Source organism: Myotis nattereri (genome assembly GCF_964212035.1).
Source record: "Myotis nattereri genome assembly, chromosome: 2".
Taxonomy (NCBI): Eukaryota; Metazoa; Chordata; class Mammalia; order Chiroptera; family Vespertilionidae; genus Myotis; species Myotis nattereri.
This window is the reverse complement of record NC_138076.1, coordinates 214,479,784-214,504,804: the sequence shown is the minus strand read 5'-3', so window position 1 is coordinate 214,504,804 and position 25,021 is coordinate 214,479,784. Positions and strand designations below refer to the sequence as shown.

At 64.8% G+C, this 25,021-nt stretch overlaps 2 protein-coding genes across 3 annotated transcripts in view; one reads left to right on the top strand and one right to left on the bottom strand.

Annotated features, from left to right (window-relative positions):
* The window catches only part of CELSR1 (cadherin EGF LAG seven-pass G-type receptor 1), a gene marked incomplete at both ends in the record, with an annotated part of 96,039 nt that extends 90,943 nt beyond the window's left edge, over positions 1 to 5,096 (top strand). The window contains 10 exons of the mRNA XM_081083761.1: positions 296 to 408; positions 676 to 755; positions 1,013 to 1,139; positions 1,730 to 1,855; positions 2,401 to 2,495; positions 2,745 to 2,848; positions 3,049 to 3,198; positions 3,490 to 3,726; positions 4,107 to 4,368; positions 5,072 to 5,096. Of these exons, the coding sequence (XP_080939887.1) occupies positions 296 to 408; positions 676 to 755; positions 1,013 to 1,139; positions 1,730 to 1,855; positions 2,401 to 2,495; positions 2,745 to 2,848; positions 3,049 to 3,198; positions 3,490 to 3,726; positions 4,107 to 4,368; positions 5,072 to 5,096 (1,319 nt within the window). The remainder of the gene's footprint in view (positions 1 to 295; positions 409 to 675; positions 756 to 1,012; positions 1,140 to 1,729; positions 1,856 to 2,400; positions 2,496 to 2,744; positions 2,849 to 3,048; positions 3,199 to 3,489; positions 3,727 to 4,106; positions 4,369 to 5,071) is intronic.
* Positions 5,097 to 10,215: 5,119 nt separating this feature from the next.
* Positions 10,216 to 23,836, bottom strand: TRMU (tRNA mitochondrial 2-thiouridylase). Of its 2 annotated transcripts, XM_081083768.1 has the most exons (11): positions 23,714 to 23,836; positions 21,086 to 21,251; positions 19,580 to 19,686; positions 16,794 to 16,916; positions 14,296 to 14,468; positions 12,820 to 12,873; positions 12,684 to 12,750; positions 11,891 to 11,991; positions 11,239 to 11,383; positions 10,923 to 11,005; positions 10,244 to 10,543 (listed from the first exon to the last, which is right to left on the bottom strand). In XM_081083768.1, exons 1-11 carry the CDS (start codon positions 23,793 to 23,795, stop codon positions 10,391 to 10,393), a joined length of 1,254 nt encoding a protein of 417 aa, XP_080939894.1. In that variant the 5' UTR covers positions 23,796 to 23,836; the 3' UTR covers positions 10,244 to 10,390. The 2 variants fall into 2 exon arrangements, with proteins under 2 accessions (XP_080939895.1, XP_080939894.1); XM_081083769.1 differs by lacking the exon at positions 10,923 to 11,005 and having other exon boundaries at positions 10,216 to 10,543.
* Between the last annotated feature and the right edge of the window lie 1,185 nt (positions 23,837 to 25,021).

Below are 25,021 nucleotides of genomic sequence, written 5' to 3'. Positions count from 1 at the left end.
CCTGTCTCCTGAGCGAGGCCTGTGCCGACCCCTCTGCAGGGGCCCTGGCTCTGCAGGGCCGTCCTCTCGTCTCCCTCAGCGGCCCCCCAGGTGGGCTCCTCGGGGGGGCGTGGGGCTTGCTCTGGCGCCTGGGCCTTGGCCCCTCCCAGCTGTTCCTCTTGGGCTCCTGGCCCTCATGCTGGGCCCGGGGCCGGTGGGTGGGGCTGGGCTCGTCCCGCTTACGGGTGCACCTGCCCAGGCGGCTCTCCGGGGGCCCCTCCCGGGGTGTGGCCCTCACCCCCGCTCTGATGTCCAGGACTCGCGGTGGGCCTGGACCCCCAGGGCTACGGAAACCCCGACTTCTGCTGGCTGTCCCTTCGAGACACCCTCATCTGGAGCTTTGTGGGGCCCATCGGGACGGTTATAATTGTGAGTACAGGGTGGGGAGGTCGCTGGGGGGCCCTGGGCTAAAAGGGGTGTTGGGGCTCCTCTGAGCGGCCGCTGGGCAGGAGGGCTGGTCTCACGCCCAAGGCCGCTATGGAACACGCCGCGTCCTGCCCCCGGCACCCAGACTCCGCGGCCTCCCGTCCTGCCACGCCTCCCGAGACACGGGCGACAGTGCTCAGCGCGTGTGCTTTTGAAGGTCCGTGTGACATACGGGCGAGCGGCCACCTGACTGCGGTCTGCTTTTTCCAGGTCAATACAGTTATATTCGTTCTGTCTGCAAAAGTCTCCTGCCAGAGAAAGCACCAGTATTATGAAAGGAAGGCCATCGTGTAAGCGGCCTCCCCTGGCGGCGGGCAGGCAGGCAGTGGAGGGGGTGGGGGCCCGGAGGCGGGCGGGCGGGCGGTGGAGGGGGTGGGGGCCGGGAGGGAGGGAGGGAGGGAGGGAGGGCGGGCAGTGGAGGGGGTGGGGGCCGGGAGGGAGGGAGGGAGGGAGGGAGGGCGGGCAGTGGAGGGGGTGGGGGCCGGGAGGGAGGGAGGGAGGGAGGGAGGGAGGGAGGGCAAGGCTGGCTCACCCTGCCCGCCCCCAGCGCCGTGCTGCGGTCCTCCTTCCTGCTGCTGCTGCTCGTGGGCGCCACCTGGCTGCTGGGGCTGCTGGCCGTGAACAGCGACGCGCTGGCCCTGCACTACCTCTTCGCCATCTCCAGCTGCTTGCAGGTGAGGCGCTGGTCGCCCTGGGCCCGCCCTGGCGAGGTCTGGTCACCGGCGCTGCGTTCGCTCTGCAAGGCCTCCGCCCGAGTGGCCGGGAGGGTCCCGGGAGGGCCTGGACCAGCGTCCGGCCGGGGCTGCGCTCGGGACAGACGGGCCGCACGAGGCGGAGGGTCCAGGGTGGCCCCGTGTGCTCGGGTCCCAGCGAGGCCTCGCCACGCACAGGCATGCCGCCAAAGGGAGCCCTTGTCCCACACGGTGTGCCCAAAGCGTCCTGGGCCGTCCCTCGGGCCCCTGCCGGTGAGGGGCCGCCCCTGCTCAGCCAGTCAGGGCCCACCCTGCTCCCAGGGTGAACCCCACATGCCCCGGGAGGCCTGTGGCCATGTACAGGCCACCCCAGGGGCTCCCCAGGAAGTGGGTTAATGGCATGAGGTGGGGGCTCCCGGTGCCCTGGGCTGTGGCCGGGATGGGCCCTGCGGTCCGCCTGCCGCTGCCCCACCGGCTGCCAGGAAAGCAGGGCCCCTGCGGGAGGCGAGCGTGGCCAGGGGGCGGCTCCGGGCTCCCCCCTCGGCCGCGTTCCTGACCCGCGCCCCCTGCAGGGCCTCTGCGTGCTGCTGTTCCACTGCGTGCTCAACAGGGAGGTGCGGAAGCACCTGAAGGGGGCGCTCGCCGGGCGGAAGCCGCACCCAGACGACTCGGCCGCCACGAGGGCCACCCTGCTGACGGTAGGAGGCGCCAGGGGCCCACGGGCCGGGCCGGGCTGCGTGCTCACCAGGGTCCGTGTGGGGTCCGGCCCCGGCATTAGACGCAGCCCCGTGTCTCCGCATCCTCCCCAGAGGGGGCGCCACAGAGCCGCCCCTGGAGCATGGCCTCCGGCCTGACAGACGGCTGTCCCAGTCCCAGCCTGCGTTACAAGGTCTCGGGGGACAGGGTCCGGCAGGCCAGCACCCCCGCCCAGAGCGGGGCTGAGGGGGGGCGTCCTCTGACCGCAGTGGGGACCGAGCCATGGGTGCGATGCTCTTGGCGCGGTGAGGTGCTGTCGGGGTGCCAGGTGCTGCTGGGTGCCGGGCGCTGTCGGGGTGCTGGGTGCCGGGCGCCGTCGGGGTGCTGGGTGCCGGGCGCCGTCGGGGTGCTGGGTGCCGGGCGCCGTCGGGGGCTGGGTGCCGGGCGCCGTCGGGGTGCTGGGTGCCGGGCACTGTCGGGGTGCTGGGTGCCGGGGCGCTGCACCCCCTTGGTGCTCCTGTTCTCACAGCGCCCTCCCCGCCCCCAGCGCTCCCTCAACTGCAACACCACCTGCAGCGAGGAGCCCCACGTGCTGCGCACGGCCCTGGGCGAGTCCACCGCCTCGCTGGACAGCGCCGGCAGGTCAGCAGCGCCCGTGTCCTGGGGGGGGCAGCTCTGGGGGCAGACACGGGGTCGCCTCGTCACCCGAGCCTGTGCTGGGAGGCTGGGCCCTGTGCCGGTGGCTGCGGTTGGGTGTCTCCCCGCCACTGGGAGCCGGGGCAGAGCGCCTTCCCCGCCCCGGTGGCCGTCCTGGCGCATCCGGCAGGTGCTCGGTGATGGGGGGCCACGTCCCGTCCCCACACGGTGGCACTGAGCCGCCCTCCCTTCTAGGGACAAAGGGGGCCAGAAGCTCAGCGTGTGCTCTGGGCCTGCGAGGAGCGGCCTCGGGGAGCCGGACACGTCCTTCCTCCCGAGGAACGGCAAGAAGCCCCCCGGTGAGTGCCCCCCACGGCCTCCTGTCCGCCACGGGGAGCTCTCGCTGCTCCTGCCGCCCCGCAACCCTCCCTCCGTCTGGGGAACGTGCAGCCTTGAGGGGGCCTGAGGCGGGGTCACAATCAGGGTCGAGGGGACCCCACGGCCTCCAGATGCCTCGCAGGAAGCCCGCCCCCCTGAGCCCGCCCTCCCGTCACCACAGGCCCCGACTCGGACTCCGACAGCGAGCTGTCCCTGGACGAGCGGAGCAGCTCGTCCGCCTCCTCACACTCGTCCGACAGCGAGGACGACAGGGTGGGGGCCCAGGACAAATGGGACCCGGCCCAGGGCCCTGTCCACAGCACCCCCAAAGGTGAGGGAGCAGCAGCAGGCCAGGCCTGCCCCCCAGAACACAGGCCCCCTCACCAGGCACCGAGTGCAGGCAAGGAAGGCCAGGACCCACGAAGCTGCCCCCACCGGCTGGGGGGTGGCCCGCAGAGGCCCCAGGGGTTGGGGCGCGGTCAGGACCTTGCCCATCTGAGCCTGGAGGTCTGGGAGTGGTGGGTCGGGGCCACTTGGGACGCCCCCCCCACCCCAGGAGGGACCATCAGAGCTTTTTGGGGGCGGGGCCTCCTTGCTGGCTGACGGCACCCCTGTGCCCCAGGAGACCCTGCAGCCAACCACGTCCCTCCGGGCTGGCCCGACGGGAGCCTGGCCGGGAGCGACAGCGAGGAGCCGGGCGAGAAGCCGCCCCTGAAGGTGGAGACCAAGGTCAGCGTGGAGCTGCACCTGGACCAGCAGACCAACCACTGCCTGGAGCGGCTCCCGGACGGGGAGAGCGGGGGCCTGCCCAGGCCTGCGGGGGGCGCGCCCTGCACCCAGCCCCCTGAGCAGAGAAAAGGTGCCTCTGGGTGGCCAGGGCCCTGCTGCCCGGGAAGCCCCTGGTCCTGGGGGAGGGGCCTGAGGGTGGGGCCGGCTGGATGGGGGCGGAGCTGTGCTGGGGGTGGGTGGGGCCTTTCAGATGGGGCTGTGCCAGGCGGGGCGGGGCCTGTTGTGTGGGGCGGGGCCTGCGGAGGGGGTGGGTGGGGTGAGACAGAGGCAGGTCCTGGGCACAGGGTTGGCATCTGGCAGGCAGAGGTGTTCCTCTGGCCCCACCATCTGGGACTGAGACCCAAGGCTGGAGGCCCAGCGCAGGGCTTCTCGGCTCCCCAGGACCGTCCTCCCGGGTCCCCTGCAGCCAGCAGGCCAGCCTGACCGTCCCCTTCCCGCCGCACCTCCCAGGCATCTTGAAAAACAAAGCCACCTACCCGCCCCCGCTGACGGAGAAGACCCTCCGGTCCCGGCTGCGGGAGAAGCTGGCCGAGTGCGAGCAGAGCCCCTCGTCCTCGCGCTCCTCCTCCCTGGGCTCCAGCGACGGGGTCCGCGGCCCCGACGGCACCATCACCGTCAAGACCCCGCGCCGGGAGCCAGGGCGCGAGCACCTCAACGGGGTGGCCATGAACGTGTGTGTGGGGAGTGCCCAGGCCCACGGCTCCGACTGCGAGTGAGTACAGCCCTCTGTGCCCGCCCCCCAGCCTGCCCTCTGTGCCCGCCCCCCAGCCTGCCCTCTGTGCCCGCCCCCCAGCCTGCCCTCTGTGCCCGCCCCAGGCGTGGTCAGGGCCCCAAGCGGGGGGGGGGGGGGGGGGGCACAGAGGCCCAGGCGCTCGGGTGGGTGGCTCTGCGGGAGGGGAGCCAGGCGCGGTCAGGAGGCACTGACCAGAGCTCAGACTTCCCTCCTGGGCGCTGCCCACTCAGGCCTGCGGGTCTGCATTAGCAGAAGCCTCGTCCGGCCCTGATGCTCCCACCTGCCCCGTGGCTGAGGGGACTGAGGCTCGGGGTGCCCAGCACAGAGGCGAGGGGGGAGCCTGGCTCCAGGCCACCTGCTGACGCCCCAGGGAGGTGCGGAGGGGGAACGGGCCCTCCGTGGTGGCCTTCTGACCCTAACGAGCGGGCGCAGGTGCTCCCCTGCCCGTGCGCGGAGGGCCCGCCGCTGGGCCTGGCTCTGGGGTGGCCCTGGCTGTTGGGGATGCGGCCCCCGTTCCCACTCCTGCCTCCTCCTGGGGTAGCTGTGTCCACACACGAGCTTGCAGTCCTCAGGGCCCCAGGGCACCCCCTGCCCCAGGTGGGGGTTCTGCCCCTCCCAACTGAGGACGCACCCCAGTTCCTGGCTGACGGGCTGCCTGCCGGTGGCTTCTTCCCTCGCGCAGAGGCAGTAATGAAACTTCAATTTGACCATCAGGAAACCGTGAGAGCCGCGTCCCCTCCACCGCGCGTCGGCACTGCGTCACGGCCTGGACTCGGAGCCCGAGGCCGCTGCCCTGGCCGGGAAGCAGGCCCTGGGCCCGAGGGACACAGCCCCGACCCGAAGCCTGGGCTGCCCGGGGCTCGGGGCTGTCCGCCCCCATGACAGGTGCCAAAGGCCACAGGCACGAGGAGGCGTGGACTCCGGCCGCACAGCTGTTCCCTCAGATGCGGACGGAGCCAAAACCATGCCTGGCCTCCCCGGACGGGGCCGGCACAAGAGCCGGGAGGACCCGCCAGGCCAGGCTCGCCAGGGTGTGAGGACGCCGGGCACAGAGCAAGAACCAAGGTCCAGCCGCCATGTGGGCATCACCCCGCAGCCCGGGCCCTGGCAGCAGCAGGAACAGCCCTTGGCAGAGGTGCCCCCGCCTGGCAGAGCTCCCGTGCGGACACGGAACTGCGAGCAGCAGAGGCCTGTCCGCTGTGCACTCATGGGTCCTGGGAGCCCGTGAGCGTCTCGCGCTGGTGTTTGTATGCGGAAGCGTGCGCGGGGGCACTTGAGCCTGGCGTGCGTGATGCACATCAGGGGTCGGGGTGCTGGGAAGTGGGAACGAGCCGCAGGCAGAGCTGAGCAGGACCCCGGCAGTGCGCGCAGCCCGATCCTAGGCTCGCCGGCGCCTGTGTTGGAGAAGCGGGCCCTCGGCTCCCAGCGGCCTCGGCAGCCGTGTCTGAGCCGGGCGCTCTGGGCCTGGGCAGCCTCCAGGAGCTGCGGGGGTCAGTGTGGAATGCAGGTGGCACCCGCCGAGGCCGCCACGCTGGGCCTTCCCTGGCCGTGCCCTCGGTGGGGGCCCACTCTAGCCCTGCAGGGCCTCCCCGGCCCCCTCCCAGGGGCCTGCTCTGGTCACCGTGGCGTTCCGGTGACGCGCAGGGCTGCGGCCTCCCGGGTGTCACTCATTCCTTCCTGCCAATTGTCTAGCTCTTAGCCTCCCAGGCTCTCCGGGAGGCCGGTGCCCCCCCCCCCACCCCCCGCCCCCCGAGTCTAACCCATTACTTCATTTTGCTTCAATGGCCAATTGTGCGATGGACAAAGCACAGCCCCCCTTTCAGCGGTTACCAGGCTGTTTTTTGGAAACTCACACCAGGGCCCGGCGGTGGCTGAACACTGGGCAGTCGCACAGCCTGGCCCGAGGCGCTGTGGCCCGAGGCCCGGGATTCTGCAGACACATTTCATTTCAGCGTTTCCTTTGTTCTTCCAATCAAGTGCCCAAAGAAGTGATCAGCACAGCTGCTCCGAGCAGGGAGACCAGAGGACGTGGAAACCCAGGCCCGGCAGGGCCCGTGCTGTCCCGGTGAGGACGCGGCGTTGTTGCTGGCGGCGAGGAGGCGCAGGATTCAGACGTGAGCCGAGCCCCCCGGGCCTGGTGCTGATGGGTGATGACTGTGCCTCGCGTGCGGCTGCAGATGCAGAGCGATGGGCCTGCGACACGGCGGCCAGGACGTGGCGGGAAGAGGGTTCCACGTGTTTGAGTCTGAACCATTTCTCCGGTTCCGCTTCCTCTCCCGCGACTGGTTGTGCCCCTTGGGGTGTAGTTTTTAATCTGATCAGAACTGTTACCAAAAAAGTCAGTTTTATGAAGACAGGAAAAATGGAAACCTATTTTTGTGACTTAAGACTTTATGGCAAAGATTAGACACTGGAGGGTTTTTTAAAAACATGTATATTTATTGATGTTCAGGACACTGGGATTGCAGCACAGATGAGAAGCATCTACAATAAATTAAGATTTCTGCGTTTGTACTTGTGCTGTGCTGGCTCCCCCGTTCCTGAGGCAGCAGGGAGGGACAGGGCCTGGGCTGGAAGCTTATTCTCCTTCAGGGGGACCTGAGATCTTTACGTGGGCGTCTTCCACGCGGCTGGGAAGCTCTTAGCCAGCACCGTGTGTGTGTCTGTGTGTGCATGTCTGTGTGCATGTCTGTGTGTGCATGTGTCTCTGTGTCTCTGTGTGTGCATGTGTCTGTGCGTGTGTCTGTGTGTGCATGTGTCTCTGTGTGTCTCTGTGTCTGTGCGTGCATGTGTGTGTGTCTGTGTGTGCATGTGTCTGTGTGTGCATGTGTCTGTGTGTGCGTGTGTCTGTGCATGTGTCTGTGTGTGCGTGTCTCTGTGTGCATTTGTCTGTGTGTGTGTGTGTGTGTGTGTGTGTGTGTGTCTCTGCACCAGTCTCTCCGGGGCTCCCGCCTCTGGGACTCCAGTGACGCGACTGTTAGACCTTGGACATTGTCCCTGGTCCCTGAGACTCTGCATTTGTCTTCACTCTTCTTTCTGATCGTTTCCAGTCACTGACATACAAGCCCACGCCTCCGCCATCCCCACAAGGATTATATTTCAGATGGTGTCATGGAGCCTCAGTCTGCACTCAGTCCCTTTACTGGTCATTTCTCTGCTGAGAACGCGCGGCTCCCCGTGCATTTCTAGTTTACCTCTACCTTGTGGAGTGGGGTTGTAACAGCTGCTGTAAGTAAGGTCTCTGAGCATCTAAGCGCCTGGGTCCTCCTGGCTGAACGCTGGGTCGTTTGGCGTGCTCCTGGCTCTCTGTCCGCTGGGTGGCCTCAGAGGGGCCCTAGCTGGACTCGGTGTCACCAGCCTCCGGGTCCTGGGAAGAGCCTCTGGTCGGTGGACTTTCCACTTGTTTCCTGGGAAGAACCCGCAAGGTTCAGACACGTTTTCTCAGCCTCTGGGAGCAGTGGTGCTGTCGGTGTGGAGTTCAGGGCTCCAGCCTTCGATAGGCTGCTGGGGTCTGCTCCACGCGCCCCCGCGGGGGTGAGCCAGCGTCGGTGCATGTGGACAATGAGGGGTCCTCTCTCCAGCTCACTCCTCTCTGGGACTTGCCGCACATGCTCACTCCCGGGGGCCCCGTCCAGAAAGATGGGTCTCCCCCCGAGGGCCAGCCACCTGCACTCACACTCCCACCCGAAGGGCCACGCTCGGGGGAGTTAGAGCACAGGAAGAACCGATCCCCTCTTGACCTACAGGCGCCACCCCCCCCCCCAGCCTCTCGGGGAGGCCTTGCCCCCATGCTGGTCGCACAGCCCCTAAGGGAACGCCCACAAGCACCCCAGCCCCGGAGGTGAAGTGTTGCTCCCCCATCCACCTGCTAACGCTCCGTCCCAGTCCCAGCGGCGACCTCGAGCGAATGGAGCTCAGCCAGAAGCCATGCTGCCTGGGAACCCGCGGAAGCGCTGAGGCCCTGGCAGGGGAGCAGGCCTGGTGGGGCAGCAGGCACTGTCCCCCCCTCCCCAGGGACAGACCGCACGCCACCAGCTGACAGGGCTGCTCTGGGACCAGGGGAGCAGGACGAACACTGTGTGACTCGGGGATGAGCCCCGTGCAGGCCACTGACAGTGCGAACCTCCATCCGCTGCCGGCTGCTGCTGCTCCCTCCCTCAGGTCACTGACACCTGGAGGATCCGGGCTTTGGGCCTCCAGGTGAGGCGCAGGCGCAGTGCTAGGCTCTGTCCCCCGAGAAGACCCCAGAAGGATGGGGCAGGGCAACACGCTCCCCCCTCAGCTCTGCACCGAATATTTCCCTCTTCCTCCCCTTGTGTGCGCAGCTGGGCGCCCTGTGGGCCAGAGGCAGGGCAGCGGTCCTGCCCATCGTCTTCTGAAGGTCACCTGGGGGTGAGGCCTGGAGTCGAGGGCCCCCAGGGGCTTGGGCAGGGCAGGGGGAGAGGCCCAGCCCTGCTCTTGGCCCGCTGGCGCCCGCTGGCGGCCCACAGCTGCTAAAGCTCTCAGCACTAACCGGCACCTCGGGGCACAGGAGAGGCAGGCCGCCCAGCGGAGAGCAGGTGGCACTGCTGGCGGAGGCGGCCACGGGACCAGCACCACTGAGGCTGGGTGCCCGGGGCAGTGGCAGGCTTGTACCCTCCTTCTACTTCCTCCACTGCCAGCCCGGGGCTGGCGGACGCAGAGCTGCCCAGAGGTGGGGAGGGGACCGCCCCCAGCCGCCCTGGCCTGGCAGCCCTCCCTTCCGCTCCGTTTCTGCCTCCCTGAGGTCCTCGTGCACAGAGCAGGGTGGGCACTGCGGAGGCTCCCAGACGGGGCCGGCTCAGGCCTGTTTCCAGGGCAGTGAGTCAGGAAACCAGAGCCAGAAGCCGTGCTGCCCTTCAGGCCTCCATGTGGGGCCGACGGTCCCCAAGGCCAGGGGCCACGCCGGCCGGTCCAACCCCACTGCCCAGCACATGTGGAAAGTGATGCAAGCTGGGGCCTGCCCCCAGGTCCAGCCGCTGGAGCGATCACAGCTGGGGACAGCTGAGCCCTGCCCTCGCCAGCTGCCTGGCCTCTCGCTGCCGAGAGGGCCCGTTCTCCCACGTGGAGCAGGGCAAGGGCTCCAGAGCCACAGGGCAGGCTGCTCGGCACCTCCCCACCCGGGAGACCCCTCTGTGGGAGGCCTGGTAAGGTGGCAGCGGTATGGAGCAGGGGCTTGGGAACGGGGGGATGGGGGGCCTGGCAGTGCCCAGAGGGGAGGGCGGCCGCTCTGCAGGTGGCACTGCATCCTCTTCAGGTGGTGGAGGGGAGAGCTGCTCTCTGGGCACCGCTCCTGCCCAACCAGCCGCAGCCCTGACTGCTCTGCCGGTTGCCTGCCCCGGCCCACGAGGGGGCTCCTGGGGCTGGGCTGGGGCCTTCTCAGACCCTCCTGAGGTGTGCCCTCCTCCCAGCACAGCTTGCCCCCTTCACGGGGGTGAGGGGGGGCCAAGGCCCCAGCCCCTCGCTGCCCTCACTATGAAATGGGCACTGCTGGGGTGGGGTGGCTCCTATCCAGCCTCTGGGGGGTGGGCTGGCACCTAGCTGTTGGCCGCACTCTGTGGCCTAGTCTCAAAGCTCCCCCAACTATGGCCTGTCGCCCCAACACAGGGTCACACTAAGCCAGCGGTGGGGTCATGAGGCCAGCACCCCCTGAGGCCCTTGCCCAGGCTGGAGGGGGCCTGGTGCCAGGCGTAAGGGTGGTCTTCCCAGCAGACCCCAGGCAAATCCCAGGTGTGCGCAGTCCCGACCTCCCTGCCTCCCCCTTCTGCCTGGTGCCCACGGAGGCTGCTGTCGGAGCCCACGTGCCGGACAGGTTTTTATTCCGCGCGGTCCCTGCGGCCCCTCCAGGGTGTAAGAGGCACTACGGGTGGGCCCCTGGACAGACCCCCAGTCAGCAAGTCCTGGCCCCTCCTGGGCAGCGGGTCCAGCAGCAGCCATGCCGCAGGCCGCCCCAGGCTCTGCTCCTCCGCAGCCGCTCCGGTGCTCAGGGCGCGGATCCCGAGACGGGGCTGTCGCCGGGGCCCTCGGTGGCCACGCTGGACCGGCCCTTGCCCTTCTGGAGCGTGTAGGCCGACGGTCCGAGGCGCAGGATCTTCCCGCTGCCCAGGCACTCCTCCCCCTTGTAGAACACGGCGAACTGCAAGGAGGGGGCGGGTCACCACAGTGGGCAGCCAGGAGCCGGCCTGAGGCTGCTGCTGGGGGCGGGGAGGGGACAGCTCTGCCAACCTGCCCTGCCGGGCCTAGGCCCCCGTGGCAGGCGAAGCCAGCAGGGCCGTGGCTGGGAGAGGAGGCAGGTGCAGGTGGGGGCCCAGCTCACGGCCCGGCCTGGCCTGTGCCCAGGTGCTCGGGTGGGAGGAACGGTGCTGCCCTTCCAGCAGGAAGCCGGGCCACTGGCCCATGGGCGCCACCTGACGGCCGCTAAGCCCGGGCTAGAGCCACCGCCACGCCAGGGCCGGGCCAGGCGACAGAGTCCCGCCTTCCTCTGGGGCAGAGCGGGGGGCCAGGCTGCCACTCACCTGTCCCAGGGCGAGGGCCCGCACAGCCTTCACCGCCGTCACCCACACGGTGCCGTCCTGGTTGAGGGTCAGCACGCAGGGCACTGGAGGCAGAGGGGCCTTGAGGGGCACTGGCCTGGCCTGTGTGGTCAGTCTCCGGCCCTGCCTTCCCAGGACCCTCCCTTCCTCCTCCCAGAATAAGCGGAGCTGGGCTCTGCGCCCAGGCCTGCCTCCCGGCGGCTGGCGGGAAGGGGCTGGAACGCTACCCAATCCCAACCATGGGGCTCTGCTGCCCAGGGCCCAGCCTAAGGCCTCCTGGCGATCCCACCGCTGTCACCTAGCGCCATCTGGTGGCAGAAGCGGAAGTGGCACTCCATCATCTTGTCGCGGACCAGGGCTGCAGGCGGCTCCTCCGCGATCCAGTGCACGCGGTTGGTCCGCAGCAGGTCCCTGTACAGGGCCGGGTGGTCCGTCCGGGGGGCCTGCAGGGGAACCGAGGACCGTGGCGGCCTGGAGCCCTGAGCGGAGCGGCCTTGCTGCCCCTCTCAACAACGCTAACAGCCCACGCTGACGAGTGTCCGCAGTGGAAATGCCGGGGACGCCCTCAGGGGCCTCTGACCGTTCTGCAGAAGCGGGAACTAGGCACAGGTCTCGGCCACACTTCGCCAGCAGGGGACCCCACGACCTGCCACTGCTCCGCAGAGACGGCGGGACCCTGCGTGCCAGCCCGTCGAGGCCCTGACGCCACCTCCTCTCCACGGGCCTTCACCCCCAACCACCTGTCGTGTCCTCGTTAACTCAGAGGAATGGCATCTACTCACAGGGGCCGATGTGGCTAATGAGTGGCCAGCGTCCGGGAGAGCCCAGGGACACCGTAAACGACACCCTGCGCTCCGGGCTGGCCCAGGGGTGCAGGAGGCAGGATGCCCATCAGCCTCACACGGGCTCTGCCAGCAGACTCGGCAGCGCCTGCAGGGCCAGCCACTCACCACGAACACGTCGCCTGTGGCGCCGTCCTTCTCCACCACGTACCAGGGCTCACGCAGGCCGCCGATCCGGGCCCTCTGGCCTAACGTGTACAGGAACCAACCTACGGGGCATTCTCAGTGAGGGGCACGGTCCCCCCCAACCACCTCACGCCGACAGGGGACGGGGGGGCGGGGCTCCGTGGACACCGAGGGGCCACCGGAGAGGCCGGGGTTCCAACACCAGGTCAGCCCTGAGCCGGAGCGTGTCCATCCCTCATCGGGCCTGGCGGCCTCGCCCCTGCACGGAGCCCTGCAGGGCACCAGGCCAGGCAGCAGGCGATTCCCCTAGAAGGGGCTGGGCCCCTCGTGCTGAGCTGCCACGCAGCTGTGGTGACATAGGTGCCTCCCGCCCCCGCATGACCCACAGCAGGGCTGCCCCTGGCTTCTGTGCCCAATCCCTCCCGACTACCTCTGGGCACCCCCACAACCACCCACAAGACCAGAGGCCAGGCCACTCTCCACCCTCTCTCCTCCCTCCCGCGACACGCAGGCGCCGATCGATCACCACAGCTGCCTCACTGAGCGGGCGGCCAGGACGGGCGGGGAGCACCGGCAGTTCTGTCCCTGGCAGGCGGTCACCCTCCTGCTGCCACTGCCACACGCAGGAACCCATGCCAACGCCGCCGCCCGCCGTCCATGCCTCCCCCACCCGCCCGCAGCTGACTCTCGAGCTAAGGGACCGACAGCAGGCCGCCTAACCGCCCCGCGCCCAACTCCAGAGTTCATGACCAAGAGCAGCGGAGGCTGGTCTCACCTTTGTGTGTCCCCAGCACGGTGCCGTCTTCTATGGAGATGAAGTGCCCGGGCCGCGGCTGTAAGTACTGAACACACACCTGTCACTGCGGCCCCGCCCCCGGCAGGGGGGCTGTCCCCGCAGCGCGGCCACTCACCTGCAGGATGAACTTTTCAAAATTCCTCTTGCCCACGAAGCAGATGCCCATGCTCTGGAAGGAAGGGGCGGTGGCGGTGAGGGCAGCGGAGGGTCAGCCCGCCCCAGGCTGGCCGTTCCCACCAGCACCGACACCAGGCCCCGCCCACAGACACACGTGCTGGGGGCAGCCCCCTAGGTGGGTCCTGTCCCCGGCCCGGGGCCTGCCAGCTAAGCAAGCACACGCGTCCCCCTAAAGCCGCTCAGGCCTCAGGCCACTGCCCACGTGCAGGAGGCCAGCGCCGAGCGGGCAGTGGGACGCCAGGCGGGAGCCGAGTCCCTCAGGAGAGGCCAAGGTCCCAGCCGGCACACCCCGAGCTGGAGCCGCTCTCCCTGTGCCCTCAGCACACGCTTCCACTCGTCCTGAGGTTTGTGTCTAGAACGTGGGTCTCGGGGCGGCCCCCTCGGCTCCTCCCAGTCGCACTCAGACACGGAGCAGGGGGAGGGGCAGGGCTGCTGGCGGGGTGGGTGGAGGGAGCAGTGACCTGCTGACAAAAGGCCCAGGAGGGAGGACAGGAGGGGCGGCTTCACTAAGCTACCTCCGCCTGCCTCGGGCACCCAGCCCCACCGGCTGCACCGACCCACCACGCAAGGCTCTCTCGAGGGGCCTCTGCGCATGCTGGTCACACTCTGCAGTCCCCCCAACTGTCTACTGAACACCGACTCCCTCTCATCGTCTCGGCCAGTGATGGCGAACCTTCTGAGCTCGGCGTGTCAGCATTCTGAAAAACCCTAACTTAACTCTGGCGCCAGGGGAGTTATGGGGGGAAAAAAGAGGAACAAATGTAATAATCTGAACAATAAAGATTTAATTAATAAAAACAAAAAAAAACTCAACTCTGGTGCCGTGTCACATACAGAAATTTTTTGATATTTGCAACCATAGTAAAACAAAGACTTACATTTTTGATATTTATTTTATATATTTAAATGCCATTTAACAAAGAAAAATCAACCAAAAAAATGAGTTCGCATGTCACCTCTGACAAGCGTGTCATAGGTTCGCCATCACTGATCTAGGCCTTAGGCCAGTTGTCTCCCAGAGGCCCTGCATCTGCGTCAGCGCCCACTGCTGAACCCGCCCCCCCCCCCCCCCCCCCCCGCCAGCAGTGATGGCCTGCTGGGAGCTCCATGAAGGCAGCCCCGAGGCAGCAGCACCGCCTGGCTCCCAGCACCGACAGGCACGCACCAGCCACGGATGGAGACGGCGACCACGTGCAGGAGTCCCGTGCCCAGCCCTCACTGCCTGCTCCCTCCTGGCACAGGGCCAGGAGCACCCAAGGAGCTACCAAGGCCGCTGGGAAAGCTGCTCCCCCCCTCCCCAGGGGCCGAGCAGGGGAGGAGGGAGAAGTCCCAGCCAAGGTGCTCTCTGAAGGCCCCAGCGCCTCCTGCCGAGCCCGGAACCAGCTCCCCAGGGGCGGCCACACTCCGGTCCTACCTCCTTCTTCTGCAGCACATGATGCAGCCTGTTCTCAGCAGCTATTTTCTTTACAAAATCCTTCGTGAGCCCCCCCAGGGGGAAGAGGGTTCTCCGCAGGGCCTCCTGGGGAACCTGGCTGAGAAAGAAGGTCTGGTCTTTACAGCTGTCAGCTGCTTGCAGAAGCTTTACCGCTGCCAAGAGGAAGAACAAGAGACGTTGCAGGAGTGAACATCTTCGCTCTCAGTGCAGCCCTCTCGTCCTCAGACACAGCGCCCCCGTCTGGCAGAGCCGCGCTCACACTCAGCCGCGAAGGCTCAGGAAAAGCCGCGGGGTCAGTGCGGCCTTCTCCCTGGCTCCTCCGCTGTTAAAACACGTTACAGGGACGGGAGGGCTCACAGGATGAGGAACTCTATCCCAGTTCCCACCTTCAGGGCAATATTTTCAAAGAAGAAACATCCCATGGAAAACCAAGGTTAGAATAAACGCAGACCGTGGGGAGCTGGGGGAGAGGGGGTCAGCCAGAGCGAGGCTGCGGGCCGTCCTGGCCGTGGCAGGCACACTGAGCCCGCTGTGGCCAAGGGCACGCCTTGGGGCATCGGCTCTGCGTAGATGCACGCTCTCCGGGTGCATGTGTCTGTGTCAGAGCCCAGCGGACACTGTCAGTTCCCCTGCGGCTCCTCTGCTATTCGCTAGCCCTGATGAGGGCGCTTCCAGGGACCAGATACAGTGCAGAGTGCGGATCCTGGCCCCGTGGCCCCGGCTCAGCCCAGGCTGCTGTTCCTCTAGGTAGCAACTGCGGGACTGCCCCCTCTGCCCACTGACCAATGAACTAACTGATGCCGTGCCCTCTGCCCACTGACCAATGAACTGATGCCGTGCCCCCTCTGCCCACTGACCAATGAACTGATGCCGTGCCCTCTGTCCTCTGACCAATGAACTGATGCCGTGCCCTCTGCCCACTGACCAATGAAGTAACTGATGCCGTGCCCCCTCTGCCCACTGACCAATGAAGTAACTGATGCCGTGCCCCCTCTGTCCACTGACCAATGAAGTAACTGATGCCGTGCCCCCTCTGTCCACTGACCAATGAAGTAACTGATGCCGTGCCCCTCTGCCCACTGACCAATGAAGTAACTGATGCCGAGCCCCCTCTGCCCACTGACCAATGAAGTAACTGATGCCGTGCCCCCTCTGTCCACTGACCAATGAAGTAACTGATGCCGTGCCCCCTCTGTCCACTGACCAATGAAGTAACTGATGCCGTGCCCCCTCTGTCCACTGACCAATAAGCTAACTGATGCCGTGCCCCCTCTGTCCACTGACCAATAAACTAACTGATGCCGTGCCCCCTCTGTCCACTGACCAATGAACTAACTGATGCCGTGCCCCCTCTGTCCACTGACCAATGAACTAACTGATGCCGTGCCCCCTCTGCCCACTGACCAATGAAGTAACTGATGCTGTGCCCCCTCTGTCCACTGACCAATGAAGTAACTGATGCCGTGCCCCCTCTGTCCACTGACCAATGAAGTAACTGATGCCGTGCCCCCTCTGTCCACTGACCAATGAACTAACTGATGCCGTGCCCCCTCTGTCCACTGACCAATAAACTAACTGATGCCGTGCCCCCTCTGCCCACTGACCAATGAACTAACTGATGCCGTGCCCCCTCTGCCCACTGACCAATGAACTAACTGATGCCGTGCCCTCTGCCCACTGACCAATGAACTGATGCCGTGCCCCCTCTGCCCACTGACCAATGAACTAACTGATGCCGTGCCCTCTGCCCACTGACCAATGAACTGATGCCGTGCCCTCTGTCCTCTGACCAATGAACTGATGCCGTGCCCTCTGTCCTCTGACCAATGAACTGATGCTGTGCCCCCTCTGCCCACTGACCAATGAACTGATGCCATGCCCCCTCTGTCCACTGACCAATGAAGTAACTGATGCTGTGCCCTCTGCCCACTGACCAGGGAAGTAACATGCCATGCCAGCGTGCGGCGTCCTTCCCCACTTCAGACCCACGCTCTGGCAGCCTCGACACGCTGCACTCAGCTACCCGCGTGACATGCTCCCTGTGCAGCTCCTGTTTTCCACCCGGGACCCCAAGCCTGATTCTAGGTTAGCGGTGTGGGCAGACGTATCCCCATCTCAGACGAGGACACTGACGCTCAGACACCAAACTGACTGCCACAGCTCAAGCCTCGAGAACCTGACGGAGCAACAGGGCCTGATCCGGCTGCGTCGTCAGATCTCTCAGGCCCGGGACCTGCGAACCCCCAGGGTCTAGGGGCGCCTCACGATCCAATGTCCCACTGCTGGCCGGGCCCGCCGGGCTCTCCTGGTGGCGGATGACCACCCCCAGGCCCGGGAAGTGACCCCCCTGAGGAACCCCAATCGAACAAGCCGGCTTGGAGCACCCGAGTGGGGCAGGGACGCTCAGCAAGGACCCGGCGCTCTTCGAAGCCGCCCGCCTGGTCTCGGTAATCGAGCTCTGACTGCACGTCACTCACCATTTCTAACTTCAAATCGGTTTCTGAAAAGCCCCTCTGGCCTCTTCACGTGCTTCTGCTGAAAGACCTCCTCATCCTCCAGGGACGTCCGTGCGTAGTGGCCCGTGGCAACTGCGTCTGCTCCTGGGAGGTTTACAAACACAAGGGTCAGGTTGTGGACCTGCTCGCTGGTCGTGGCTGCACCAGCCAGGGCTGCCACCCCAGGAGGGTTTGCCTTCTCCAACCGAGACCCCGGGGAAGGGGCCTCTGAAACGACACGGCGTTGCTACAGGTCTCAGGGCATCTTTACGGGCCTTTCAGAAGTTACTGTCTATCCACTCATTCATTCTAGCTCAAGGGAAAATCAGTATAAGAAACACTGAAATGGGCTTTATGTCCTTAATTTAGTACAAGAACTTAGTATAAATTAAAATACTATCGCGATAATGACAGACCACTTACAAAGAAATGTTAATGACGTGGGAAAAGGCTGATGCCATGGAGGGAAAAGTATGAAGACTGTGACCCCATTTTCTAAATGTACAGAGAGGAAGACAGTACCCTGAAGTCCATGCCTTTGATTCTGGGAAGTGAAACTCGACATGACACCCTCCTCCTCTTGCTGTTCTGTGGCTTTTAATTTTCTTTGCCCTGGCTGGTGTGGCTCAGTGGATAGAGCGCCGGCCTGCAGACCAAAGGGTCCCGGGTTCGATTCCAGCCAAGGGCACATGCCCGGGTTGCAGGCTCGATCCCCAGTAGGGGGAGTGAAGGAGGCAGTCGATCCATGGTTCTCTCTTATCACTGATGTTTCTCTCTCTTTCTCCCTCTCCCTTCCTCTCTGAAATCAATACAAATATATTTAAAAAAAATTTTTTTTCTTTAATAATAAATACGTACAGGGGTGGGAAAAGGAGGTTAATTATAATAATTAATAATACAATAATAAATAAGTGACAATACTAGTATAAACTGTTTCCCACATTCACGGCTTTGCCCGCCCTGCGTGACTTTCATCCCAGCGAGGACATCAGCGGTCGATGTCTGCCTTCCGCACGACGCACAAGCGAAAGCCCTGCCCAGGCCCATCGCGCCTCGCTGTGAGGACCGGACTCGGTTTTCTCAGAGGCCTTTTCTGGCCGGTGCAGCGAAACTAGCTCCGTGGGAAACAAGACACAGGAACGGACACGTGCAGATGAACTACCTGAAAAGGGACATTCAGGAAGAACACACTACTACATCCTGGTTGAGTTTCTTTCTTTTTATTTTATTGATTTCAGAGCGAAAGGACGCAGGGGAGGGAGAGGGAGGGAAGGACATCAGTTTGTTGTTCGACTTATTTACACATTCACTGGTTGCTTCTTGTATGTGCCCTGCCCGGGAATCGAACTGGTGCACCTCTGGTTCCTGGCCGGTGCTCAACCACTGAGCCACACCGGCCGGCGCCCTGGCTGCTTTCCTAACAGAGCTGAAAGCCTGGACCCTACTCCCCAGCACACAGGTGCTGCGGGCGGCATGGGCGCCTCTGTGCGGAGCTGAGACTGCAGGCAGCGGGCGCCTCGGAGGAGCTGAGCCTGCGTGTGCTTTTGGTCCGGACGGCTCGGCCCACGACGGTGGCCCCGGGCTCTGCCGAGGTGACGGAGCCTCGGCCTCCACAGGCAAGCGCTCACCCTCAACAGCTGCCGTGCCTCCCGGGCACCTCTCCTGCTCGCGGCAGGTCTGCCCCTGGCGCCCCGCCCGAACGTGACCCGAGGCCGTACACCTGTGCATCGCTGTGAGGACCCGCAGCAGCCCCTCAGTCCATCGATGGTCTGTTCCCAACACACTCACATCGAACTCAACACTCCCTGCACCTGTCACTCCTTCCTGCCTGCGCCGCCACTAAACGGAGCCCACTGGAAGCGCCTCCCCGGGGCAGACACGCGGGCCCTCCCCCCTCAGACGTCTGGGCCACAGGGCGGGCTCGGGCCACAGGGGCTCGGCGGACAGACACAGACACGGCCAGTCAACTCGAGGCAACTCCCGGCCCGACCTCACCTTCCTGCAGCGGACGTGGAGATGAGCAGGCAGCACTCGCCTCTACGCAATTCCATGTTTTTAAAGCGAGTCCCACATCCCGATCTAAGATTGTTTTGTTCTTTGCTTCCGTGGGCATCTTTTCACTACCAGCTCCATGACGCAGCTTCTGTCACCCTCAGCTGCAGGTCACGTGGACCTCAGCTCTGCAAGCTGCTCTGTCCCCGCCGTAGTCACCAGTGCCAACGGGACAGAGGTGCGGCAGCCCCGGGCCACCCTGGGTGCGTGCATGTGAGCAGACAGGGCGGGTGAGCAACGACGGGACGGATCAGACTGGAAGGCCTGTGCCGGGCCTTGGGGAGCTCTCTGTGGTGACCCGCCTCGGGGGGAAGGCTCCGCGAAGGGTGGGAGGCCCCACAGGCAGCTGAGCAAGGGGACGCAGGGACAGGCTGCGGCCAGCTGTCCACAGCAGCAGGGCCCTGGGTGCAGATGCTTTAGAACAGGCCACAGAGACACGGATTCAAACCAGAGCAACAGGACAGAGACCCAGGACCCGGAGTTGGGGAAAGCAGGGACCACTTTTGGAAGCAAGAGAAGAGGCCTCAGGACCACGGGGCAGGCGGAGGGGGAGGGGGCACCAGGAAGCCCCTTCTCCGGGGAGACACGCACTGTTCCCGATCTCCCGCTTCCTGTCCTTCTAGAAGGTGAAGCTGAGCACGAGGCCTGGCTCTGGCTTTCTCTGAAGATCCTACGTCTTTTTGAGGGAACAAACGAAGACCATCCGACCCACTCACCGAGGTTATCCACCGCGTAATGGAAGAAGCACTTGAACTTGATGTGCTTGTTGCAGACGATGTCAGGGTTGGGAGTCCTTCCTTTCTCGTATTCGTTCAGAAAATCACTGGAATGAAAGGAAACAGCGTTCACTCCTAAGCGTGAAAGCGCCCTCAAAGACACATCCGATCCGCCAGCTGCGTTTCTCCTTGTCTCACCAGAACCGCAGCTTTCACTAAGGGGCGCCTCGCCCACGCCGTTGTCAGCGTTTCCGTGGAATGTGTTTAAGGTGCTGGGACACCAGGGGGCAGCGAGTCCCCTCAGCAGGACACCTACAGCACCTGACCCACCTGGACCCAGAGGCTCCACAGCTCAGGCAGCGGGAGGTGGTGCCCGGCCTGCTCCCTCTCCCCACAGGAGGCCCGGCCAGGCAGAGCGATGTTTGGGAACAAAAAGATGTACAACCTCGGTTCCTCCTGGCGGGATCCACGGTCTAGTGGGGAGGAGGGTGTTATCTTGAAAAGAGGAAGAGGGGGCGAGTGGCAGGTGGGAAGTTCCAGAGAGTGAAAAGCTGGCTGCCATGAGGTATGGTCGGAGGCTTCCCTTGCCCTTGAAACAGCAGAGGAGCAGGGACACTGGGACACAGGGGGACAGGGAGCCCCTCACTGGGACACAGGGGGGCAGGGAGCCCCTCACTGGGACACAGAGAGGCAGGGAACCCCTCACTGGGACACAGAGGGACAGGGAGCCCCTCATTGGGACAGGGAGCCCCTCACTGGGACACAGAGGGGCAGGGAGCCTCTCACTGGGACACAGGGCAGTAGTGAAGACAAGTGCCCATGTGTAGCTCGGGACTGTTGAAAGTGTGGCTGGACCTTGTTGCTAGAGGCAGGGTGGGGGCTGGAGTGGCGGCCTTGAACAGGCTGGTGCCTGGGGTGATTGATGGCGTCCAAGGGGCAGTGACGTGGACAGAGAAGGTTACGCCCCAGGGTCAGGAAACCCTCAGGTTCCGTTCAGGCTCAGTCCTGATTCTGCCACTCGGTGTCTGAGCCTGGGCATTTACATGACTTTCCTAAGCTCAGTTCTCTCATCCTTTAAATGGGACAATGCTTCTAAGGTTATGGTAAGACTTAAACAAGGGTCTAAGTGCTTAGCACAGTGTCTGTACATGACTCAGCAACACACGGAGCTCTCGTGGTTCGCATTACTGAAAAGCCACACCTGGCCGCCAGGTGCAGGCTCAGTGCCGGGAGGAGACTGCAGGAGAGAAGCTGTGGGCACGGCGCGGGCACGGGCACTCGCCTGCAGGCGCCTTCCGGGGAGACCTCGGCATGAGCTCCCGTGCTGTCAGCAGCAGGAACACCTCAAGGCTCAGGAGGAACAGACTCCTGGCAGGGGGCCTCCCGCAGAGCTCCCAGGGGGCTGGGGCCTCCAGCACGGTCTTTGGCGCCCCTGCCCAAGGGCGCTGCGATGCACCCGGGGAAGGGTCCACGAGGCGGGACGTCTCCGCGCCTGCCCGCGCTCACCTGAACACGTCGTTCCAGTACTCCTTCACGTAGGACACCTGGTGGAAAGGGATGTCTAAGATCTGGCAAACCCTGTAGGCGTCTTCGCAGTCTTTATCGGCGGTGCAGACGCCATGCTCGTCCAGGGAGTCCCAGTTCTTCATGAACACCCCCGTCACCTGGTAACCTGGGGGAGGCAGGAGTCAGTGGAGAGAACGTATGGCAGGAGCCTCGGGAAAGCGCAGGGTTTCTGAGCCCCGTGCCGGGCGCTGCTGTGCCTGGCAGTCCCTGCTTTGCCTTCAGAGCTGATGCACACCCCAGAGCGAGCCCCCCCCCACCCCACCGCCCAGCCGCTCACTCCCCTCCCCGCCCCTCCCCTCCCCCCGGCAGCACTTCCTGGGCCTCCATGGCACAGCGAAGGCTGCACTGAACTGAGCAGAATGGAACCGTTTCGCCGTCGTGACCCACCCTGGTCGCAGTGCCTGGCACGTGGCGTGAGCAAACGTGTGCCGAGTGTGTGAAGAGCAGGGATTCAACACAATTTTCAAAACAAATAAAAACCACCTTCCGTTGTCAGGAGCGGGAACTCATTTCTAAACTTATTCCCAGGCACCATCTGAGATGTAGATTCTGCGTCCTCAGATATCGAGACGACTGAAATTTTGGCTATTTTATGACCCATATTTTTGCCCTTTTCTGTTGTGACAAACGACCCAACCTTAGCCTCACGCCGTCTTCTCGAGCCTCACGGGCGCCACCTGCGTTAGGAGCCTGTTTCTCTGGAGGCGGCTCAATGCCACGAGGCGGGCATGAGTGTAAAGGCTCCACGCAGGGCTCCAAGGACAGACCCCACGGCAACGCTTGGCCTGAATTAAAGGCCACGTTCACCAGACCCCCCGCCCCGGCAGGTGGCCAGGCCTCCCCCTCTGCTTCCCACGCACCAACTCCACAGTGGGCCCCGGGACTTCCTGCCTGTGCCCCGCCAAGGGCAGAGGCTGTCCCCCCAGCACCTGGCTGTCCCCAGCACAGAGCAGGCGCTTAAGGTGCTGGTGGAACGAGGGACTCCCCACACGGAGCTTTGGACCCACCCCGTCCAGCCACCTGCCTGCCGGACCCGCTGCCACGGCACAGGCTTGTCCACTGGATGGGACCCTGGAGCCAGCAGCCCTTCCCTCCCAGGGCACAGGAGGGTGCCCGCCCTCCCAGGGTGCCAAGGTGAGAGCGCCGCTCTCCGCCTCTTCCCTCAGCTCCCAGGGAGGCTGGCTGTGAAGCTGGAGGCAGGGTCGTCTCTTCCCCGAGACAAGAGTAAAACAACACCTGGTCTCCCACCACCACCCCCCCACCCCCCACCCCCCCACCAGGAAACCAGGACTCGCGCTGTCTCCCCAGCAGAACCTGAGCCCCTAACCCAGTGGTCGGCAAACCGCGGCTCGAGAGCCACATGCGGCTCTTTGCCCCCTTGAGTGTGGCTCTTGCACAAAATTATGTGCGGGCGCGCACGTACAGTGCAACTGAAACTTCGTGGCCCATGCACAGAAGTCGGTTTTTGGAAAGGAGATAGACGAACCAAGTATACAAGATGAGTGTGGGTGAGAGAGCTGGAAGGGGTCGACCTCAGCGAACGTACCTCAATCAGACTGAGGACGTTTTTAGCAAGGGCCAGCTTAGGAGCACCCTCATTAAGTTAATAACAATGTGCCTACCTATAGAGTTTAAGTTTAAAAAATTTGGCTCTCAAAAGAAATTTCAATCGTTGTACTGTTGATATTTGGCTCTGTAGACTAATGAGTTTGCCGACCACTGCCCTAACCTAACAGCTCCCCTCCCTCATCGGGGCTCGGCCGGCCTCCCCACCGGCTGCCCGCGCTCCTGCAGCCGCCTTCCTCCCCTCCAGCTGGCACCCTCCCCGACCTTCGTGCCTTCCGCCTCTGCAGCTCCCTCCTGCGCCCGCAGCCGCCCTTTGCTCTCACGCCTTGAATTACTCTCCGCTCCTGCAGGCTGGGTACTGATCACCTGGTTACTGATGACGTGCACCAGCGGCCGCGGTGACGCGTGACCCCTGGGCGTGTGACGTCACTAACCCTCCCAGTTACCTGTGCCCGGCGCTGGGTGACCCCTGGGCGTGTGTGGCGTCACTACCCCTCCCAGTTACCTGTGCCCGGCGCTGGGTGACCCCTGGGCGTGTGACGTCACTAACCCTCCTAGTGACCTGTGCCCGGCGCTGGGTGACCCCTGGGCGTGTGTGACGTCACTAACCCTCCCAGTGACCTGCGCGGTCGTCGTGTCCCTTTCCGGGAGCCTGCCCTGGCGGGGACCTGCCTTCCCTCTGCGCTCCTAGCCCGGTCCCCGCAGCACCGGGTGGGAGGGACCGCCGCCCGGCCCGGGCCCCTGGGCACTGCGCGCGGGTGCTTTTCCGAGACAGGAAGCGGACGGCGGTCGGTTCCCGGCGCCCCCCGCCCGCGGACAGGCGCCTCTCGGGGCGACTGCGCGCGGCCTCGGGGGGAGGTGCGGGCGCCGCCGTCGCCGGGCGCAGGGCTGGGACCAGCGAGACGCGCCCAGGGGGACGGGGTCCTGACTGGTCCCGACCCGGCGGGCGGCGAGGAGCGCGGCCACGCAGGCGCGAGCGAGCTCTCCACGCGGCGCCCTCACCTCTGCGCCGCAGCAGCAGCGCGGCCACGGCGCTGTCCACGCCGCCGGACAGGGCGCACACGACGTGCCGTGCCGCCAGCATCCGCGCCGCCTACTCCGCCACTGCCGCCGCCGCTTCCGCACCGCGCCGGAAGTCCCGCCCCCACCGCGGTGCTCTGCGAGTGAGGCTCGGCCGGAAACGTGGGATCCGAGCGTCGCGTTCCGCCTGCAGGCCCTTCTAGGGCTTCCATTCCCGAGTTCCTTCTCCGCCCAGGCCGTGGTTTAAAAAATGCAGGGAGGAAATGGTAGAACAGGTCGGCACCAATGCTTGGCATGAAAATCCCGTTAGTCCTTTGGCGTCTGCAGATCCCCAGCGGACAGTGTTTAAACGTGGATAGTTACTAGGGCAAGCCATTTTCTTGAGAATGGAATGAGAGGAGGAAGGCCCCAGGGCCCCATTGCTGACAGCTGACAGCTGACAGCTGAGGAGTCATGGCCTCTGGCGCCAAGAGCAGGCGAGGGTGAGCTCCGGGGCGGGCGGGCGGGTGGCCGGGCTCTGTGGGTGGCAGAGTTACAAGGAAGCAGTTTCTTCTTGCATCTCCCAGGAGGGCTGGGTAGGCCCAGCACCTGGGCACCTGCCTTGGGCAGGCTCAGGAGTGCACACTCAGTTGAGTTGTGGCCATGGCCCTGCTGATGTCACTGGATTTGGGGGGCCTGGCTTAGAGGACATGTCTTCCTGGGCTGGCAGTCTGGTACAAAGTTAGGGCGGAAGTCCAGTTCCTGCCCAGCAAGGGGCTCTGGGTTTCTGTATGTGGCAGCCCACCCACAAAGGGAAGGATGCATTGGCGACAAGTTTTCTGCTGCTTCTCCATTAAATCTCTTAGCTGCTTTGTAGCTCCAAGTCTTTAACCTCCATGTAAATGCAGGTCTGTGGGTGGACCCGCCATGGCAAAGACAATGCCAGCCCAGGCCCCTTGCCCACAGCGCTGTAATTCCATGGATTTCAGAGATGCCATAGTCATGTGATGCGGGGCCCGCGGAGCCCAGGAGGGCGGCCGTCCTGTGGCAGCGGGGAGCTCCCACCGCTGGACGGAAAGTGCTGCCCCGGAGCTCAGCGCTCCTCCTGCCCTGTGTGCGCGGGCGGGTTAGGGCCCAGGAGCCAGGACAGCCAGGGGGGAGCAGGTGGGAAGGGGGTGCTTTACCTAACACTGGGTGGGGGCCTCTCCCACCTCCTTGAAGGAATTAAAGTCCAATGACTCAAACCGCAGGGACGCTGCAGAGCAGGCAGAGCCCCTGGGCCCAGGCAGCCTGGGGAGGGAGGGCGGAGGA

Coding starts and splice junctions, on each gene's coding strand:
- TRMU (XM_081083769.1), bottom strand. CDS start 23,795: ATGCTGGCGGCACGGCACGTCGTGTGCGCCCTGTCCGGCGGCGTGGAC. Junction 16,917..19,579: donor TTACGCGGTGGATAACCTCG/GTGAGTGGGTCG, acceptor TAAACCTCCCAG/GAGCAGACGCAGTTGCCACG. Junction 12,874..14,295: donor ATGTGCTGCAGAAGAAGGAG/GTAGGACCGGAG, acceptor CCTTCCTTCCAG/AGCATGGGCATCTGCTTCGT.